The 22130-nt window shown below is 44.1% G+C and overlaps 1 protein-coding gene across 1 annotated transcript in view; it reads right to left on the reverse strand.

Moving 5' to 3' along the window:
* Positions 1 to 22130, reverse strand: part of Mindy4b (MINDY family member 4B) — a 43943-nt gene that overhangs the window by 7344 nt on the left and 14469 nt on the right. The window contains exons 7-10 of the mRNA XM_059264696.1: positions 22062 to 22127; positions 18802 to 18872; positions 16712 to 16784; positions 15880 to 16041 (exon numbers count right to left, since the gene is read on the reverse strand). Coding sequence (XP_059120679.1) covers positions 15880 to 16041; positions 16712 to 16784; positions 18802 to 18872; positions 22062 to 22127 — 372 coding nt within the window. The remainder of the gene's footprint in view (positions 1 to 15879; positions 16042 to 16711; positions 16785 to 18801; positions 18873 to 22061; positions 22128 to 22130) is intronic.

Genomic DNA, 22130 nt, shown 5'->3' on the forward strand with positions numbered 1-22130 from the left:
TGCCCTTCTTGATCTCTTTTGATTGATTTTAGTTTGAAGTCTATTTTGCTGGATATCAGGATGGCTACACCCGCTTGTTTCTTAAGACCGTTTGATTGGAAAGTCTTTTCCCAGCCTTTTATTTTTAGGTAGTGTCTATCTTTGAATTTGAGATGTGTTTCTTGTATGCAGCAGAAAGATGGGTCCTGCTTTCGTATCCATTCTGTAAGCCTATGTCTTTTTATAGGTGAATTAAGTCCATTGATATTGAGGGATATTAATGTCCAGTGATTGTTCATTCCTGTTATTTTTTGGTGGTGATGTGTGTGTACTTTTCTTCGTTGGGGTCTACTGCTGTGGCTTTATCTATTGCCTGTGTTTTCGAGGTTGTATCTGACTTCCTTAGGTTGGAATTTTCCTTCTAGTGCTTTCTGTAGGGCTGGGTTTGTGGATAAATATTGTTTAAATCTGGCTTTGTCATGGAATGTCTTGTTCACTCCATCTATGACGATTGAAAGTTTTGCTGGGTATATTAGTCTAGGCTGACATCCATGGTCTCTTAATGTCTGCATTACATCTGTCCAGGACCTTCTGGCTTTCAAAGTCTCCATTGAGAAATCGGGTGTTATTCTGATAGGTTTGCCTTTATATGTCACTTGGCCTTTTTCCTTTGCTGCTCTTAATATTCTTTCTTTATTCTGTACGTTTAATTGTTTAATTATTATGTGGCGAGGGGACTTTTTTTGGGGGTCTAGTCTGTTTGGTGTTCTATAGGCTTCCTGTATCTTCATAGGCATTTCCTTCTTTAAGTTGGGAAAGTTTTCTTCTATGATCTTGTTGAATATATTTTCTGTGCCCTTGAGTTGGTATTCTTCTCCTTCTTCTACCCCTATTATTCGTAGGTTTGGTCTTTTCATGGTGTCCCAAATTTCTTGGACATTTTGGTTCATGACTTTGTTGACTTTAGTGTTTTCTTTGACTGATGAATCTATTTCTTCTATTGTATCTTCAACGCTAGAGATCCTCTCTTCCATCTCTTGCATTCTGTTGATTATACTTGCATCTGAAGTTCCCAATCGTTTTCTCAGGTTTTCTATTTCCAGCATTCCCTCTGTTTGTGTCTTCTTCATTTTTTCTATTTCCTTTTTCAGGTCTTGGACTGTTTCCTTCATTTGTTTCATTGATTTTTCTTGATTTTCTTTCAGTATTTTATTGTTCTCTTCCAGGACTTTATTGATTTCTTCTAATTTGTTTGCCCTTTCCTCTAGTTGTTTACAGCGTTCTTCACATTTTTTTGTCTTTTCCTCTACACGAGCCTCTAGCTTCTTCATGATGACATTCATAAGGCTATTTTCTTCTGCTTCTTCCAATTTCTGATGTTCAGGTCTAGGTGTTGGAGGAGGGCTAGGGCCTGGTGATGGTGTATTACTATTCATTTTGTTGTATGTGTTTCTGCCTTGACGTCTGCCCATCTCCTTGTGGTTCGTTCCTGGCCTTATCCGCACACTTGGTTCAGAGCTGACAGATTCAGGAAGTCTCTCTCTCTTGTCCAGATGGGAGCTCTCTTGTCCAAATTGGAAGTCCGGGGCAGGATGGAAGCTCTTGTTCAGAAGGGAAGTCCGGGGGAGGATGGGTGCTCCTCTCTCTCTCTCTCTCTCTCTCTCTCTCTCTCTCTCTCTCTCCTCCAGATGGGAAATCCACGGCAAGATGGGAGCTGGGGCCAGCCTCTAAGTCTCAAGAAGAGGCTTGGGGCTCAGGCAGATGGGTGTGGGGGCAGGGCGTGGAGACTGCGGGGTCTGCCAGGGGTCTTGGAGAAGGAGATCCTTCCCGGTGGGGCTAGAAGGGCACCTGTCCGGGGACCAGAACCTGGGCCCAAGTTGGGCAGGTCTTCCCCGGAGTGGCTGGTGCCCAGGGATGGGGTCGGGGGCAAGCTAGGGCACTCACCTGTGCTTCAGAAGGGAAGTCCTGGGCAAGATGGGAGCTGGGGGGCCTGGCCTCTAAGTCTCAGGAAGAGGCTTGGGGCTCAGGCGGATGGGCGTGGGGGCAGGGCGTGGAGACTGCAGGGTCTGCCAGGGGTCTTGGAGAGGGGGATCCTTCCCAGTGGGGCTAGAAGGGCACCTGCCCGGGGAGCAGAACCTGGGCCCAAGTTGGGCAGGTCTTCCCCGGAGTGGCTGGTGCCCAGGGATGGGGTCGGGGGCAAGCTAGGGCACTCACCTGTGCTTCAGAAGGGAAGTCCTGGGCAAGATGGGAGCTGGGGGCCGGCCTCTAAGTCTCAGGAAGAGGCTTGGGGCTCAGGCAGATGGGCGTGGGGGCAGGGCGTGGAGACTGCAGGGTCTGCCAGGGGTCTTGGAGAAGGGGATCCTTCCCGGTTGGGGTAGAAGGGCACCTGCCCGGGGTCCAGAACCTGGGCCCAAGTTGGGCAGGTCTTCCCCGGAGTGGCTGGTGCCCAGGGATGGGGTCGGGGGCAAGCTAGGGCACTCACCTGTGCTTCAGAAGGGAAGTCCTGGGCAAGATGGGAGCTGGGGGCCGGCCTCTAAGTCTCAGGAAGAGGCTTGGGGCTCAGGCAGATGGGCGTGGGGGCAGGGCGTGGAGACTGCAGGGTCTGCCAGGGGTCTTGGAGAAGGGGATCCTTCCCGGTTGGGGTAGAAGGGCACCTGCCCGGGGTCCAGAACCTGGGCCCAAGTTGGGCAGGTCTTCCCCGGAGTGGCTGGTGCCCAGGGATGGGGTCGGGGGCAAGCTAGGGCACTCACCTGTGCTTCAGAAGGGAAGTCCTGGGCAAGATGGGAGCTGGGGGCCGGCCTCTAAGTCTCAGGAAGAGGCTAGGGGCTCAGGCAGATGGGCGTGGGGGCAGGGCGTGGAGACTGCAGGGTCTGCCAGGGGTCTTGGAGAAGGGGATCCTTCCCGGTTGGGGTAGAAGGGCACCTGCCCGGGGTCCAGAACCTGGGCCCAAGTTGGGCAGGTCTTCCCCGGAGTGGCATGGCAGTTCTTATTGGTCAATTCTTGATTCTAGGATTTACAGGATAGCAACTCTGTTATAAGGAAATGGTTGATTTTGATTGGTTTTTTAAAGTGGTAAGATGGATCCTCCAGAGGTTGATACCCGTTGTAATATACAGTTCAGTAGACCATGACACTGTAATATGTTGCACTGTTGATGGCCTAGAAAGTTTTCAGTTGTATTTTGTGAACTCAAGGGACTCCTATAGTGTCCCACACTTGTTTGTTCCCCACATTTGTGCTTGATTGAGCAGGAAGGCCAATCTTGGGTGTTGGGACTGAGGGTCTTTTCTTAAGGCTGAACAGGTTTGTATTATCACTGTTCTACCTACTGTAGCTGTTCTGTCAGGGCACTGTGGGAGGCAGCCATGAAGGGGACTGGTCCACAAATAAATGCCTGCTGGCCTGTTCTAAAGGCCCTGTTGACAATGGATTGTCTGCTGGTATTGGCTGGAATCCATGCCAAAGCATCATCAAAACCTAGATTTGTTTGATTCTATAGAAGACAAATTTGACAGTTCAGTTAAAACTTTGGGCACCAGACGCAGGGATCAGGTAGACGGCAGTCAGTGGTTTCAGAAGGAGTAGCCAGAGGAGCCATTCAAAGTGTTTTTTCCCAAGACAGCCAGCCCTGGGAGGCTCTCTTTCAGATTTTGATGGCTTGGCTTTTGAGTCTTTTTCACTACGTCTTAAACCATTTTTAACTTGTGTGTACAGTCTAGAGCCAGACAGATGCTTCCTTGAGCAGCCATTATTAAATAATTACCATAGTAGTTTAGGGGGAGGATGGACCAACTCAGTCCTGTATGATTGAAGGACATTTGAGATGTAGTCTAGAGGTCAACTGAAGCCAAAGGCCAGAGACAGGGACCACAAAAACAGTTACTAGGTCTAAGGTTCTGGACAGATAGGTTACAGGGCAGGTGGCTAGCCCCAGCACTGGGCAGCTCCCCTTCTTTCATGACCTGTAAGGAGAAGGGTTTTCTTAGGGCCAAGGGCAGTGGCTAAGGCCTGTTTGTGAGACTGTGAGCCTTATCCATACTGAGGCCTGATTTAGAGATTGCTCTTCTGGACCATGTAGGGTCTCAAAAAGAGGTTTAGCCACAAGTCCAAACAGAAATACAGATCTAGCAGTCAGTACCTGCCATTACCAGAAAGGAACACAGTTGTTATTTATGCCCATGTCCGAGGTTGATTCCTTGAGGTAGTTGGACAAGTGTCACAGAACTGAGAATCAAGATGTACTTGGATAAAGAAGAAGGCATCCATTAAGTCTGGGACTAAACCAGGAAGTTCCTGGGTAATTGTCCTGAGAGAGTATAAGATTTGGTTCAACAAGATATGGAGCAGCCATGATAGCTCTACATCTTGTCCAAGTTGGTTGAATATCACCAGGCCTTTGTCTATGGGTGTTTCCAGGATTTACAGTGGCAGTGGTAGCCAAAAGTTATGAAAAGAGGCTGTAGCCATCACTGGGCCTCAGGCTTGATGGGGTATTGGGAGCACCTAGGAAAGGAATTAAGAACTTTGAGAAAAACTTTCAGGGGTTTCAGACAGCATCATCCAGGCATAATGGTATCCCAGACCTCAGGGGAAGCTTTTGAAAACAACTGTATTGCTGTTTCTGAGAAACTTCACATTCAAGATTATTAAAGTAACTTGGAGTACTTGTAGAATCCAGGAAACTAGAAAGGGGTCACTGGTGCAGGGGAGTGAAGCTGAAAAGGGGAATAATGGGGACGCAGGTTTAGGTGGAGAGAGGGATGGAAGGATGTGGTAGAAGAGGGGGTGAAGGGGGATAATTAGGGATATTTGAAAAGGTCCATATGGAAACTATTTTATAATATATGCCGATATATATGTACGCTATTAAAAATTGCTGTTGGATACCCACCATAACTTAATAGTGAGAGCCTATTGCTTGAAGACACCACATACTTTGATCACAGGACATGAAAAAAATTAAGTTAGAACTGACAATAAAGCTTCCTCCCTGATGACTAGCTTTTATAGTATTGGAAGGTGTTATGGAGGCTTCCAGTGGGATAGGGGTGGTCATTAACAGTTTTATCTAGATGTGAACCTGTGGGTTTCAGTAATGACTCAGGTGGCAAGATATCTCATGGGTATAATAGTGGCATAAGTGTTATAGGGCTAACTAACCACGTTCTGATAGGATTTAAGGTCTGCTCCACAGGAGGAAACACATGCCTGGTACTTTAAATATCACCAAGAACCCATGGTTGGAAGCTCAAAGGCCATGGAGTGACCCAACTGCTATTATTTTGCTAAATGGTCATAGTATCAAACTGTCTTCTAAATTCGTAACTCTATACTCATAGACGAGCGCAGATCTCAGACATCATCTGAAAATTTCTTTGCGCTGTGGTTGGTGGTTAATGCAAAAACTCACAACTTACCAAAGTATAGAAAATAAATGTCACTGGAGTGCTCAGCCACCAATGGGATGTTTGTATCACCCCTCCCCAGCCAAGGCTCAGGAACCTTCTTTGAGGAAGGGGTGGAAAGATTGTAAGAGCCAGAGGTCAGGGAGGGCTCGACAGGACTTCTGCACTTATGAACTGACAGCAGCAGTAGTTGCCTGGAAAAGATCTGCTGAAGATCAAGCCAGTCAACATTATAGCAGGGAGGAGCTCACAAGCCCCTGCCCCCGACTGAGAAGCTATTGATAGTTGATGGCTTCTGGGGGAGGGACAGTCAATTTTCTTTAAGGGTTTGGCCCCTAGTAGGTTGGCCATACTTCAGTGGGATTAATCAAAAACAATATCCAAAAAATATGTTTCCAAGGGCATAATTTTTGGAAAGTAAAAGTAAGTATGCTGTGGAATAATTCTTCTGTATACTGTAAAGATTTGTCACTGGAATTGGTTTAATAAAAAGCTGACTGGCCAGTAGCCAGGCAGGAAGTATAGGTGGGACAACCAAACTAAGGATGCTGAGATGAAGAAGATGGAGTCAGAGGAGACGCCACCACATGCAGAGGAAGCAGGACATGTAAAAAATGAGGTAACAAGTCATGAGCCATGTGGCAGAGGGTAGATAAGAAATATGAGTTAATTTAAAATGTAAGCATTAGCTAGTAACAAGTCTGAGCTATCGCCTGAGCATTTACAATTAATATAAAATTTCTGAGTGATTATTTCGGAGTGGCTGCTGGCACAGGAAAACTCCACCTATATAAGTATACCCTCACATGTTTTCCCACTATCCAAACTTAGTTGTAGATTAGGTAACTTCATGGCCTCACAATGACATACACAGCTTCTGCAGAGATGCATAGTTGTGTTTAAGAACCTGGCTGCATCTGAGTCAGGCCTTCAAATTACATAACCTGCTGGTGGTGACCCTGCACCTTCAACAGCCCCTGGGTGTCATTATAGTGCATTTCATCAATGATGTCTGTCATTTTTTAAAGACAGGGAAGCATATTTTTCAAAAGAAATTTTTCCATCTTTAAGATTTAAATATTAAGGATTTTTTTTGTAACTTGAGGTGGTGGCTCATCAAGTTATAATTGTAGTACTCAGGAGGCAGAGACTGGAGGATCACAAGTTCAAGATCAGCCTGGGCTGCACAGTAAATCCTAGACTAACCTGAACCACAGAACCTTGTTCTTAAAATAAGAACAAGGAAACAACAACAAAGCACCAAAGCATCTTTTTTTTCCTATTTAAAGAGATAAACATGAGCTACTAAGAAAACACCATGATTTCTACGTGAAGTTGAGAAGAGCAACTGGTCTCAGAGCTTGTGTTCCTGGAGTGGAACAGTCCCGCATTACCCTTCCCTTCAATCCTTCAGTGCTGTTTGTTCAGGAACCAACTCTATTTTATGGAAAAGCAAGCTTTGAAAGATAATTACATGTGTTATAGACCCAAGTATTACAGGCTCGACACCTTTCTCCCCTCAATAGTTCTATTCAAATTGCTTCATTTTCTTTAAATTCTTCAGTTGTGAGCAAACTGGAGTTGATTTTGTCTTTGTGTTTCACTTTTGGTTACCTAGAAAAATTTTATTATTGTTCTTAAAGTGAGGTTCCTTCCAGTTAATAGGTTAAGAAGGACACATCCCTAACCCAGCCAGGACACACTCACTGCAGACACTCTTCTATCAGCATGAGAATTGGTGCCTCTAATCTAAGGGTGACCTGAAGGTGCTGGCTAGTTTTATATCAACTTGACACAAGCTAAAGTCATCTGAGAGGAGGGAAATGCCTCCATAAGGTCAAGCTAAGAAAATGCCCCCATAAGATTGGCCATAGGCAGGTCTGTAGGCATTCTCTTAATTAGTGATTGATGTGGAAAGATCCAGCTCATTGTGGATGGGGCCACCCTTGGGCTGGTAGTCCTGGGTTCTACAAGAAAGCAGCCTGAGCAAGCCATGGGAAGCAAGCTAGTAAGCAGCTTCCCTCCATGGCCTCTGCATCAGCTCCTGCCTCCAGGTTCCTGCCCTGCTTGAGTTCTTGTCTTGACTTCCTTTGGAACTGTGATGTGAAGGTGTAAGCCACACTGAATAAATCTCCCTGCCCACTTGGCTCTTTTAATGGGCTTACTGTGGCTGAACCTGGCTTGAGCCACAGCTGTCTGTGACCCCCAAGTCTGAAAACATCAAGGCCTGCAAAAATCAAAACAAAGCACCTTCTGGTTGAATCTAGTCAGCCCTCACCCCAACCCCTGCCCGGTTCTTGGCACTCCACATGCCCATTTGACTGACATTTTTCAGTTCAAGCATTTTAATTGTTTTTGAATAGACATGGTTTACCAGTCGCCCCTCCCCCTTCACAGGATTCTAAATATATTTTATTGGTGAGATCCCACCAGTTCTGAATTTGTGCACGTCACCATGGTAAGAAGGAAATTACATTTGATACAGTGGTACTATAAATAAAATACCTTTCTTCTTAGGTTCACTCATTGTGTAAGAAGCCCAGTCGCTTGAGTACTATCTTCGGCAACCAAACCCTCTGTAACTCAACCCTTTCTTTAATCCTGTGAAAAATGATAAGGACAGGGAAGATGGACACATTCTGACACCAGAGAGCAAGAATTGAGTCCATGTAGGTTTTCTTTTTGTGCCACTGGTACAGTGGTACTTAGGAAGTGCCTTTGCATAAGGAGCTTAACATTGCAAATCCCAAGGCCCCAGGTTGGTAATATGAGTAGGAACACAGTGTCAGAAATGTTGTGTGTTCTTCATTGAGCCCTGGTGACTTCATTGAGCCCGTGTATAACTGTTAATGGCCTGGCTTTCCTCTCTGCCACCTGGAACCCACAGTTGATCTAACTTCTCTGGCAGGGTTTGCAGGTATGTTGTAAAAACAAATTAGATCATGCTTGCAGGGTGTAACCTTGGTGACTTAGTGGCAGAGCGTAGTGAGCATCGCTTCATTGGTTATTTTCAAGGTTGGATTTCTTCCCATCAGGCTCTCCAAAGGGAAGATGTAAAGAGAGAAAAGGGTACCATTGGGATGGAAGCAGGCACTGCCAGGGCTGCTGTGGGAATGATTCTGGCAAGACCTAAATGACTTTAGTCCCTTCTAAAACTCAGAGTTGATTTCTCTTCCCACTGGCAGGTGTAATGATCACGTGAGCCTCCTAAGGCTTTCCAGATGGTGTTAAACTCAAACTGCTTTATGTTCTCACTTAGGTATTGGAGCCTCACACTAAAACTTGTACCTTCAAATAGAAAAGTAACAGGGAGGCTTCAAAATAGTGCCTCGCCAGCTCGTGGGTAGCTGGCTGCTTCCTGCAGGAACTGTCAGTCTGGTGGGCTCTAGGGGGCTTGCTGTGTCGGCTGATGAGAGCACCATCCCTTTTTCTTTTTAAATCTCACCCACTGAGCTGTGACACTGGGACAGAAAGATGTGTGTGTTTTTGCAATCTCTGCAATTTTATCACAGAGGAAGAAAAGACTGACTTGGGAAGACAAAGGCAGAGCTACAGAATGGGTTTCTCCTCAGCCACAGAACCCAGCTGTCAGGCAGCATGCAGGTTGCCTTCTGAACTTAGAAGCCTTTTTTCTACTAGGTTCTCCTCATCGGTGCGTACACATACTATTCAGATCTATTGCATCCACCCTGGACAGGACCCACCAGATGCCCTGAAAGCAATACACACTCAGTTGCACAAATATGGGTCTCATGCAGTGCCATCATGCCTTGGAGCAGAAAGGAAGGGCCCTGGCCGTGAAGGGTCTTTGAGCTAGCAGCATGTGTAACATTATCCTGAAACCTTTTCATTTCCTTTCTCAAGCAAATGCCTGCTTCGCAAGGTGTTTCCATTCCAGGCTAGGATGTTGTGAAATATTTGACTTCAGGGTTGACTGAAGTCAGCGCAGATGGGTACTTGGTAAGCACACGTCTAAGCACCACTGAGCTTGTCCTAATGAGGGGGAAAAGTGTTGATACCTGATAGCTGTGATCTACCTGTCCAGAAGTTGGATGGGGGCAAACACTGTAGAAGGCATGTGATTCATAAACTCATAACCTGTGATTCATAAACTCATAACAGCTTTAGCTTTAAACTACTCAACTGTCATACATTTTAAACCCCCTGCCGCTGTCAAAATGTTAGAGCCCACCACAGTGCATCTGTAGCAAATACTCAAGGTTGTGTAAGATCAATCTGCATTTCTAGTTGATTTGAAAGTGCTAATTATAGCATACAGTTCCAAGAACTAGTATTTCTATATTTAAAATTTATTGGAAAATGACTGGTATGAAACAGCAGAGACCGTGAGCTTTGAGTGTAGATAGAACAGGACTCACAGCCCTGCTCTGACATGTAACTAATCAAGGCTTTGGGCCAAGGTCCTCTACCTCCCTCTGGCCTTTCTAATCCCGTGCAACCAACTGGAGTTAGGATTATAGTTTTGAGTTATAAGTGGAACAAGATGTCATTGCTAAGAGAAAGTCTGGCAAAACTAGGAGCTCTCTGCCCATGGCTCTCAGCACTACAGAGAATGAAGCCACTCCATAATACACCCCCTAACTACTATCCACCAGGGGTAGTGAGAAATATACATGAGTATGTGTGCAAAATTACATCAATGCTTCATGAGCTGGGAATTGTTTTTTGTCCTGATACAGGGAGATGCTATGGAAAGAATGGAAAAAAAAACCCACTTCATGGAAAATCAACTGTGTAATGTGCGTGTTTTGTATATCCATGTTTCAGAAGCTTAAGTAAGATGACTGTTAGCCTGTAGCTGCTCTATAATACATTTTTAAAAAAACCAAACTCCAAGTGCATGACAGCAACATCATCATAAACGTCCTCAGGGTTTCAAGCCATTAGTGTACAATTTGAGGCAATTTTCACTGAGGGCACATTTGCAGGCATCTCCCTGGGGAGAGAACACTGAGTCCAAAAACGAAGGATGAAAAGTCACATTAGTCACTTTCCCCAAAGCTGGAAGCATTTTAGATTTGATTTCAATGTAGATCTTAAAGTGACCCCAGGCAGCCTCCAGCCTCTGCCCTACTTGGAATTGGCAAGCAAGCCTTTGGATGGCGCCCTGTGGTCTCCTACATCGTGCCCTCTCCCCAGCAGGAAAGCTCTTATTTTTTTTTCCCTATGTGCTGTGTGAGCTCAACTACCTTTAAGGTCCTTGAAAACATCCCCTTCTTATTAGAGGATATTTTAGGCTCTGCAGGTAATTTTCTTTAGAGCATAGTTTGGTGCTGGATCCCTGCAAATTCTTGACTCAGATGCACTCTACCTCTTCGTGGTGGCATTTTCTCTGATGTGGTCCTGTTCCTCAGACCAGCTTAGCAGCTGCTTTGCAAACACCTGTTCAATTTTAGCCTCAGATAAAGCCAGCAGCTTGTTCCCAAAGCCTTGTAAATGTTAAAAGGGAACAAAAGGCTGCCCACTTCGCCAGCACTGACGAGGCGAGGATGTGCTGTTTCTTGTCGGTTCTGTTAAAATAGCTGGCTTCCCAGTTCTCCTCACACCATGGATTTAATCACAAAGCCAGAAGATTTTATTTAATTTCCTCCTTCCTTTAGAATAGTAATTCTCATCTAGGGACAATTCTGCCCCCACCACCCCCGGGGGACATCTGCAAATGTTTTGGGGTGTCATAATGGGGGTAGAACAACTGGCATCTAGTGGGTGCCACACAAGAACTTGCAATGTATAGCACAGCTCTACAACCATAGACAAATATTCACAGTACCCAAAGATGAGAAGTGCTACCTGGGACAGAGGTTTCTAGCCCTCACTGACTGTTAGGATCACCTCTGAGATTTGACTTCACGTGTCCAGTGTCCCTCAGATGAAGAACACTATTTGGGGTCAAAATGGCTTTTCACTTATAGAACTCCATGCAAAATGAAAAGGCAGGTACTCTTGTTAAAAACTTAGCAATGTAGAGCTCTGTGTGACAGGAGAAGTGCCTTACTTATGAAGTTAGTGCTCATGAAGAAGTTTGAGGATGTCCCAGGCATCAATAGTTTCCAGAGCTTTCTGAATGGGCTTAGTATGCAGTCAGGTTGATATCATTGCTAACTAGTATTTATCACTTGTATTGTTTGTTCTAAAACAGCAGTTCTCAACCTGTGAGTCAACACCCCTCTGGAGGTCAAACAACCCTTTCACAGGGGTCACCTAAGACCATCAAAAAACAGATATTTACATTATGATTCATAACAGTAGCAAAATTACAGTTATGAATTAGCAATGAAAATAATTTTATGGTTGGGATCACAACACGAGGAACTGTACTAAAGGGTCACAGCATCAAGAAGGTTGAGAAGCACTGCTCTAGAATAATCAGCATATGCTTCCTGTGGCCCACACAGGTGCTGTGGGATGTTCTGTATGGCAAATGTGTTGCTGATTAGTCAATAAATAAAACACTGATTGGCCATTGGCTAGGCAGGAAGTGTAGGCGGGACAAGGAGAAGAATAAAGGTGGGAAGTGGAAGGCTGAGTCAGAGAGACACTGCCAGTCGCCACCATGACAAACAGCATGTGAAGATGCTGGTAAGCCACGAGCCATGTGGCAAGGTATAGATTTATAGAAATGGATTAATTTAAGCTGTAAGAACAGTTAGCAAGAAGCCTGCCACGGCCATATAGTTTGTAACCAATATAAGTCTCTGTGTTTACTTGGTTGGGTCTGAGTGGCTGTGGGACTGGCAGGTGAGAGAGATTTGTCCTGACTGTGGGCCAGGCAGGAAAACTCTAGCTACACACAGGACTCATTTTTGTATCGGGACACAGATCCTCCCAACTAAGTGATGCTGAGTGAGCCTAGCTGACGGAAGCATTAGAATGCTATTCATTGTTATCTGCCAAAAATCTCATATGTGCACAGAACATTTTGGCTTTCCATAGGGATTAAGATTCACAATTCTGTTTGCTTCCCACCATCTTAGAGCTCAGAGATTGGGAGAGAGTCATCAGTCATCAGCTCAGAAGGATAAGACTGGGCAGGTCTTGCCCCTGCTGAAGGCTCCAATATCTGTTATTTTTCTACCTCTGTAGGAACTACCTTGCCTTTGTGCCAAGGCTTCTAAACATGGGAGGGGATGTCCATTGCTGGCATGTGACATAGAAGCCAGTGACATGAGAGGAAACTTTTAAAACAAACCTTTATTTATTTAAATGTATACAGGGTCAAGCAATTGTTTCGTTTGTATCACCACAGCAGTAAAGGTTAAAAACGATCTTAAAACCGGGTTGATTTAAGGAAAAACAGCAATAGTAGCACAAGCGATGTAGGGGCATGATGCAAGTTATAAACTACAATACTGTGAAAGAGCTTTGTCATAAAAGATGAAGCACAAAAATTGTCATTTTTGTGTTCCACCCTTCGAACTTGATCTAGCAAAATTTCTCCATGTTTTGCAAAACAGAATCTTAGCACATTGCTGAGATCTGAGACATACAGAATGTTAGCCCATAGACATGCAGTGATTATGTATAGCTAACAGAAAGGCAAAATACATAAAATGAACCCTCACTTCCGCCTGAGTTTTCTTCATTATATTTATTGAAGTCTAAAGTGAACCCCCAGCTTTTCTAGAAAATGTGATTAGGGACTTTATGACTATAATCCATCTGTTCTCATCCAGGATGTACCAAAGTTTAGTCTTTACCATTCATGTAGTGGTATTCTTTGCAGCCATTAAATGCACTAAAAGCTGGATTCTTACTATGTTGTGGATGATTGATTGATAAATAAAACACCGACTGGCCAGTAGCCAAGCAGGAAGTATAGGCTGGACTAGCAGAGAGGAAAATTGAGAGAACAGGATGGTAGAGAGGAGGAGAGGCCAGCCTGCCATCTAGAGAGCATCATGTAAAGGCAGCAGGTAAAGCCACGGAACACGTGGTGACATATAGATTAACAGAAATGGGCTGAGTATAAGAGTAAGAGGTAGACAATGGTAGGCCTGAGCTAATGGCTGAGCAGTTTAAATAATATAAGCATCTGTATGTTTATTTTATAAGTGGGCTAGGGACTGCCGGGATTGGCGGGACCTGGAGAGAAAAACTCTAGTTACAAATGGCACCCAATGTGGGGCAAGAGTTTCCACCTAAAACCTGAGAAAAAAGATTCTAAAACGGAGCTAAAAACAGCTTCCTAGTTGTCTCTCTCAAATTGGTGGGTTCCTGGTGTGTGCGTTTGACTGGCAGTATGGCAGGAATGAGGCATCTACAAATGACACATTACGCTGTGTGGTAGATTTAGTCTTTGCCAGTACAAACAACAACAACAACAACAAAATAAAACAGTTTCTGGGCTACATGCTGCTTTGATAGAAGCACAGAACTACTGTTTCTTTCTTTTTTTTTTTTTTTTTTTTTTTTTGGTTTTTTGAAACAGGGTTTCTCTGTGTAGCTTTGCACCTTTCCTGGAACTCACTTGGTAGCCCAGGCCGGCCTCGAACTCACAGAGATCCGCCTGGCTCTGCCTCCTGAGTGTTGGGATTAAAGGCGTGTGCCACCACCGCCCGGCCCTGTTTCTAAGAGTTGATGGCTCCCAGAGCTGGCGGTGGCCTAGAGCTGGTGGTAAATGTACCACTGCCATGTTGGAAAGCTGAGGTGGGCAGAGCCAGCAGCCAAAGCTGCTATTTTAGCCCTAGTAATGCTGCAGTTTAAAACAATAGATTCACAATAAGACAGATTCAGATGGAACAAGACTTTAAATGCTTTACAATGTGTGTAAAAATGTGCGTAGGCTTGAAAGAGAAAAAAAAGAAATATATACAGTTATATAAAGAAATAGATAGTTTTTACAAATAAAGTCTTTAAAGAGACAGTAAAGGTAGTATAAAAAATAAGCCACATAAAGATGGATATTACACAGAGAATCTGGATTGTGTTGTCTCTGTGATTTTTAACTGCAGAAAAACATTTGATCATAAAAGCTGTTGAGTTAAACAAATATGTATATTTTAAAGGTACCTTGACTTTAAAATTTGGATGTAAGGATATGTTGCTTTGGAAAGGAGGCTCTGCTTTTGTTTCCACAGAAAGCCAGAGGCTATGGATTTGTTCCAGATTAAGATACATTAGGTTTGACCAGCCAAGACCCCTGGAAAGGTCTTTGATGACACCATGGCCCAGATGATCCAACATCCAGAATGGTTTCAAGGCAATTGGCTCAGACGATACACCCTCATGGACTACTCCATAATCCTAAAATTTTGTTTGTGTCCCCGTAAGATACAGCGCCCCCCTCCAGCAGGAAGTAGTAATAGAAGCTATGCTCAAATTCCCAAATATACCAAGCTGGCTTTCTGTTTAAAATGTTTTACATTGCTATAGATTTTAGTTTATTGATACAAGTTTAAACTTAATTTTGTTATACTGTATATATATTTCTATTCTTGTTTGAGGTATTACATTTATGTAACTCATTTAAATTGTAATGGATAATTAAGAAATACAGATTAATAATTAGTCTTTTATGATAGTCAAACTTATAGTCATGTTGTTTTCTAGGTATACATAGATATAATTCAATTAGGTATGTAATCTTCAAACACTTCAAAGACCTACAGAATATGGCATTTAAAATGTTTTAAAAATTTAGTCTTTCTGGACAATGAGACGTGTCTGCTCCTGGCAGCACCAGATTTACTTCAGAAAGGAGGATGGGCATTGAAGACACTCCATATGGAGTTTATCTTCACCTTGATAAAAATAGCCATTTGGGTAAGAAACTGTTCTTGCCTAGACTGCTTGATCAACTGGACATGCAGGACCCATAGAAAGGTGACCACTGAACTTTGCTTGGTGAAATGGTCCTTCAGGTTCCTGCTTCACAGAGGAAACTGCCAGATATTCTACAGGACACAGAAAGAAATGATTGAGAGACTCTAGACCTGTGGGCTGAAGACAGATGCCCCAACTTTACAAAGGAACATTAGGTGACTGTCCAGGCTGCCAGCTGTCTCTGTCTACCCTACAAGACTCCCGAAAGTTACTTACATCCTTCTTCCGTTTCTCAGGTAATAGTATATCCTTCTGGGGTCTTTGATGTAGTTGAAGACTAAATAGTTATAATTTCCTCAGTTATGATAAAAGATAAGTTAGATATAAAACCTTAGACTCACAAATATAAGACAGATAAGATATCTGTATAGGCGGGACTAGCAGACAGGAAAATTGAGAGAACAGGAAGACAGAGAGGAGAGGCCAGCCTGCCGTCCAGGGAGCGTCATGTAAAGACAACAGGTAAAGCCACAGAATACGTGGCGACATATAGATTAACAGAAATGGGCTGAGTGTGTGTGTGTTGGGAGGGAGTTATACCAAAGGTACCAAAAAGGAAAAGAGGTTCAGATTTGAATTATCATAGACACTTTTAAACATGGCAAAATACTTGCATTCTGGTTATAGAGTTAAGAGTCAAAAACACACTAACCTGCAGGAGTCGGTCACCCTCAGAAGTGTCCTTACCCCACTGCAAGTAGCCGACATCACTGCGGGTCAGGACTCCGTGTAATGTCTCCTCAGACCTTCCTTTCTCATCGCCATTGAAGACATTTGGACTTGCTCTCCCAGTCAAAATCATGTTTATAACTGCCTAGATCAAATGTTTTGTTAATATTTATACTTTAGTAGCAATGAAATGAAGACCATTTTCTTTAAAAAGTATTACAGAAATGGTCTGGGATGCAGCTCAGTGACAGAGTGCTTGCCTGTCAGGCCTAAGGGCCTAGATTCAACCCTCAGCACAAAAAAGATAAAAAAAAATCATTTTAAATGCCCATGTTTTACTAAAAGAAATGCAGCTATGTAAGTACAGTTCTGGAAAAGCATATGTGTGATATGAAATTGGTAGAATTAAAACCACATTTTTTTTTAAAAACATTTTTTCCTGAGTCTTAACCTAGAACTCATCCCTCCCACCTACTTACTAGTCAGGTTTTCTTCCTTTATATTTGTTTTAAATGTTTCCATTGTTGTGACTTAGGAACATGGAGCTAAAATGTTGTTTTGTTTTGTTTTAAAATGCCTTTTGTTTCGTCAGATCTTAGGGATACCTGGTGAGTCTTGTCAAGGCATCTCTGTTTCTGAGATCTCTGGCTTTTGTGGGTAATCTGGGAAGGACTGTGGAAACCAGAAGGCAAAGGGATAGCAGTATTTCATCTTTCAAAGACAGTGTGACCAGGTTTTGCTCAAGAAGAAAATGGACTTACTTAGAAAGCAAGCCTGATTCAGAGTCTACAAAAGAAACACAGTCTTCCACCTACCTGCCTGCACAGGATGCTTCCAGCACGGGACTGCAGGAGATGAGTGGTGGTGACATCCAGGTCCTTCTGAAGCCTGCAAGATGAGGGGAGCTGTCAGCATCTGGCCTGAAACAGTGATCATATCAGGGAATACAGCAGGAACAAGGCCACTGTCCCTTGCTCATGTCCTTCATGTTTTTACATGTCCAAGGACTAGGACCAGGGTTGCAGGAGTGATGGAGAAGCTATGGTTTGGATGGTGAAGTAAGGAATAAGTGGTAAGGAAGGAAGAAGAAGACACATACAGACACATACATGTCCTACAATAGAATTCCTGTGTATGCTCTAGATGGATTCCAGGCTCACTAGAGAAGAGGCTTGTCCTATACGACCGATGTTTCCTGACAGTGTGACACATGACCACACCATAGAGTGTTGGCTTAAAGCAGGGCTGAACAGACTCATCAAGTGGAAACCAGAGTGGCTACAACTTCGTTTCTTGGCTTAAAGATCAGAGACCAGGGGTTGGTCCTACCCTTGACCATTGGTCTGTGGTTCTTGACAACCAAGAGAAATACAGGCTGAGATGGAAACAGTTTGTGTTCTTGAGTTTACTTATTCAGAGATTGGAGGGCATGTCCTCTGTAAATGACATGTAACTGAGGATATTGCTATTCAAAGTACAGCATGAGAGAAGGTGGTATAGATTTGAGCATTTACATTTTGGTAGTAGCTAAGCACGGTGGCACAGTGCTATAATCCCACCTATCTGGGAGACTAAGGCAGAAGGATGAGGGCAAATCAGAGTTCAACCTGGATAATTTTACAAGAACATGCCTCAAAAAATAAAATGAAACATTTTTAAGTGGCTGGGCATTGTAGCTCAGTAGTAGAGTTTGCCTAGTGTTTGTGATGCCCTGTGTTCTAATTTCAGCATGCACACACGTGTGTGTGCACACACACACAGTTTATGGTGATGCATTTATTTAAATACATGGTTTTAGTTGTTAATCTTGGGGTTAAACCTTAGGCCTCATACATGTGGGTCAAGTGCTCTAGCACTGAGTTAGATCCTTAGTCCCCTTTTGATAAAACCATGACACACCTATGGAGTCAGAGGACAACTTGTGAGGATCCATTCTCTCTCATACTCTGAGTTCTGTGGCTCACATTCAGATCTCAAGGCTTGGTGACAAGCGTCTCTTACCTACTGACCCATTTTGCCAGCTCCCTAGCCCCCTTTCACTCCTTATTTTGAATTAAAATCACACTAAGTTGTCCATTCTAGCCTTAAACTCATCCTGTAATCCAGGCAGACCTTGAACGTGTGATTCCCTTGACACAGCCTCCTGAGTGACTGGGTTTACAGGCCTGTGAAGGCATGTCTACTACATCTTTATCACAGTAAATGACTTAAAGAATTTGCTTATTTATTAATGTTGAAGATACTAATGGGAAGAATATTAATGTTTAGAAACAGGTTTACACTTAAATACGTGTTGATTTAAATGAACTCACTAATCAAATAATGACACAGCCCATACAAACATGATTATCACAAAAGACAGAAATACTGCTGCAGGTCTTGTAATTCTTCCTTCCCAGGAGCCCCTATGCCTTGTCTGACTCTTAAAATCCTGTGTTTCTTTGAGAGTCTGGAAAAAAGCCTACCTCTTCCATGAAACTATTGTGCATTCTGGAGGACCCTTCCTCCTCTGGAATCCACCAGGACTCATTATCTCTATGCCACTTTGGGATGTCAGGTGCTGCCTGGGTTTCGTCCACTATTTCTGGGTATACCTGCTGTCTTCTTCAGAGTGGAACCCACAGAAGATGAGCCCCTCATCGTCTCTTATACTTTCCATGGTGCCAAGAACAGAACTTTGCATAGCACAGACAAAATCAGACATCTGAGGGGTTTTTGTGGATAACAAGTATTCACAAAAGACACCTTGCCTACTCATATGGATGAATCAACTAAAGAAAAAGACATGTGGGCAGAAGACTAACCATTGGATAAAACAGGGAATGAGAATAGTTTCCTACCAAGTTCACATCTATGTGATCCCAATCCTGTTGGCAATGCCCGCGTGGACATTTGTGAAATTTACCTCTCAAACGTTCTGGAGAAGACCAGGCTGTAGAGGAACAGGATGACACCGTGGCTTCTTTCCCCTTGGAACTGTGAAAACCAAGACCGACACCTTTGCTTAAAAGCACTGTGGACAGAGGGCACACATGTGGGTATGACTTCAAGGTCTAAGAAAAGCCCGCCCCCTTCCTAGTTACTGGAAGAATGGAGGCTCTTTTTCCTAGTCACTCCCGTCTTCTTCACTTGAAGGCCACCCATGGGCCAACATTCTCTCGGTCTTCAACTTAGCCTTTCTTTCTTCTCCTTCTATTTAGTGATTCTATTTAAATCACAGCTAAGTTGGAGTCTGTTCCTTAGCAGGACCCTTGGTGCCATACTGAGCTGACCTGCTTTGCTGAACATGTCTTTTCTAGTTACCCCACTGGGTTCAGAAGAAGCAGGGGACTCACAGAAAGAGCTTTGGCATTGACAGGTGTACAAAGATAGTTTTCTTCATCAGCTTCTTTAGTTTTATCTGCAACTTTCACAACTACTACATTCTCTTCCCCCAACCCCTGGGATTTGTTGCAAAGATTAAATGGAATAATGTACGGTACACATCTTGGTTCTTGGAACATTCTGGATCCATAGAATCTGTCCCTCTTTAAGGCTGTCCTACCTAGAACTTTCAAAAGGCAATTTGTGACTGGGTGGATCATATCCAAATTGTCTGATCAAATCCAATCCTCTCTGGGGCTAGCTTTACCTTAGCTTTCTGTCAGCTTTCTCCTCACTGCAAAGCAGCCCCTTTGCTGGCCTTCCAGGTGTCCAGGGCTAAAGCCTCCTTTGAAGGCACAGCAACAGGAAGGCTTTTGACAAGACACATTTCATTTTCTTCATGGATTAGCATGTCTACATGTATATCTGTATCCTGGTAGAGCACAGAACCCTCAGGCCTGAGAACAGGTTCCAGAGACATAGGCAGAAGACAGGACTTCAAATGAGTGTTCTTCGGGGTATAAGAAATGTAGGAAGTGTGGGGCCTGAGGCTAGCTGGAAAGCTGTTGTGTATTAGTTACCTCATTGCTGCTACAACAATACCACAGACTTGGTGGCTGAAAACAACCCTGAATGATCATCTAAGGCTCCAAACCCGGCATGGGCACAGCGGAAGTGACAGCTACTCACCTGGGTTCTAACGGAGTTCCTAGCCTAACCCATGGAGTGTGGCTTTTTCCAACTTGAAGGACCTGCCCTCGTCTCTTCTTCATGGCCACCACCTAGTCTTTTCTCTATCCTTACACCTCCCTAGCTTTCCCACCTCCTTCTTCCCATTGGTAATGACACTGTGGTTAATTAGGCACACAGTGCAATCCAGAGTCCTCCCCCATCTCAAGATCCCGAGTCACACCTGCCCAAGTCCCTTTACCAGCTATGACTCTCCATCACCCCGTCAGTTCATCTGTTGGGATTAGCAGCCTGTCAGTTAAATGAAGACATAAAAGAACGTAAGTTCAGGGTTGCCATCTTTTCTGGGACAAATTCTGATTCCACAATTCCATTGTGAAATTTCCCGATTGTTTTTTTGACAAGTACAGATTAAGATGTGAAGAGCTGTACCACTATGCAGGCTGGCGCTCCGCTCATATGAGATGATGTATTTGATTTCCTAGGGTGGCTCTCACACTTTATCAGAAAATTGAATGTCCTGAAATAATAGGAATCCATATCCTAACAATGCCGGGACCTGGAAGTTTGAAACCAAGGTTCAGAGTCGGGCAGTGCTTTCTCTGAAGGCCCTGGGACAGGGTCCTTCCTGAATCTTCACACGTCGCTTGCCGAAGCCATTGGCACTCATCAGCTCACAGGCCTAGTACCCAGACCTCTCTCGATCTTAGCTGTGTCTCACGGCACGCTTCCCATGAAGCAGCCTGCAGATTTCCCCTATACAAACTATCAGCTGTTGAATTCCAGCTCACCCGATCCAGTCTGACCTCTTCTGAACTCAACCACATCTTTAAATGACTACATTTTCAATCGAGGTCGCATTCCTGGGAACTTCAATCTGTGTTTTTGCAGGGCAGGAGGAAGGGGCCTAGGACCTCAGCATTTCACTTGATTGAGGAGGTGGGGTGGGGGGTGTCAGCTCACAGCAGTAGTCCTCCTGCCCACAAGCAGCCCTCAGAGCTCTACGTTGAAACCTCTGTCTAAATAAAACGGGGTGCAGGACAGATGCAATTGACAGTAGGTAGAGTTTGATTAAGGTCTGTTGATTACAGTGTTGTAGCCGGAAGGTTTCTCTGGTCCCGCCCGGAAGGGATGCTCCCCTCACTCAGGAAATCATGCCTGCTCCTCCTTAGTGGGGCTGTAGTAATAGCCAGCTTGGGTTAGCTGACTCGGTGGCCCTCATGCCTCCTCACCAGTACTGCTTAGTCCTCATGGACTTGAGACATTTTCTAATCATGCCTGCCCAATTCTTAGTTTTGGATGGGGGAACCTATTTGTAGCCTCAGCTCAGATCTCTGACCGAAACCCTGTCTCCCATTACTTTAACCAAGATAATCTATAGTGTGGATGTAAGTACCCATGCCTAAGTTCTCTGCCTCTATTGCCTTTGCAAGGGGTTTTATAAATCTCAGTTCTGCCCATGTACTCTGCAGCACATGGCTTCATGGTTAGCCTGCTAATTATCCTCTGCTTACACCAGAGGTCTTTAATTCTTTAGAAAATCCTGTTTCATTTTCTTCTCCTCTATAGAAGAGCCTTTAAAAAACACCTTCCTCTTTTCTGCCATTCTTATCCACTACTTTGTCCCCTCTTTACGCAGGCTGCAGAAGAGGCAGTGCAGTGGAGGATGTTGTGAAGGTGCCCTCAGAAGAGGTGAACGGAAGCTGCCTTGCAAGGCCCTAAGTCACTCACTTGAAGTCAGTGTGACCCGTCTTTGACACAGATTAGTTTGTCTCCACTTTAGTTTGTTATTCACGAGATGAGGTAAGCCTGCTTTAACATTTTCCTCCCCTCCAAAGAAATCCTGGTATCTGGCCTGAAAGGTGCTGTTTTCTAGGATTGATTAGCTGAAGAAAGGAGGCGTCCATGAGTGGCTTCTGTGTGATCTGGCCTCTGTCCAGGCTGTGAGGAGGGAAAGGCAGGCTTGTCTGTCTCTTGTTCTGCCCTTCCTTAGCCCTCAAAATGACCTGGTTTTCTTAACAAGCACCACTAGAAATAAGCTTTTTAAAAGAATGAAGATCGCGGTAAGATCAGTTCCACATAAAGGGATTACCTCAACATTTAAACACTTACACATTGTAAATGATCATAGATGAATTTCTCAGCGGCTTCTTTCTCTGAAAATTCAAACAGCCGGAGCTA

The sequence above is a fragment of the Peromyscus eremicus genome, chromosome 6 (assembly GCF_949786415.1).
Source record: "Peromyscus eremicus chromosome 6, PerEre_H2_v1, whole genome shotgun sequence".
NCBI lineage: Eukaryota > Metazoa > Chordata > Mammalia > Rodentia > Cricetidae > Peromyscus > Peromyscus eremicus.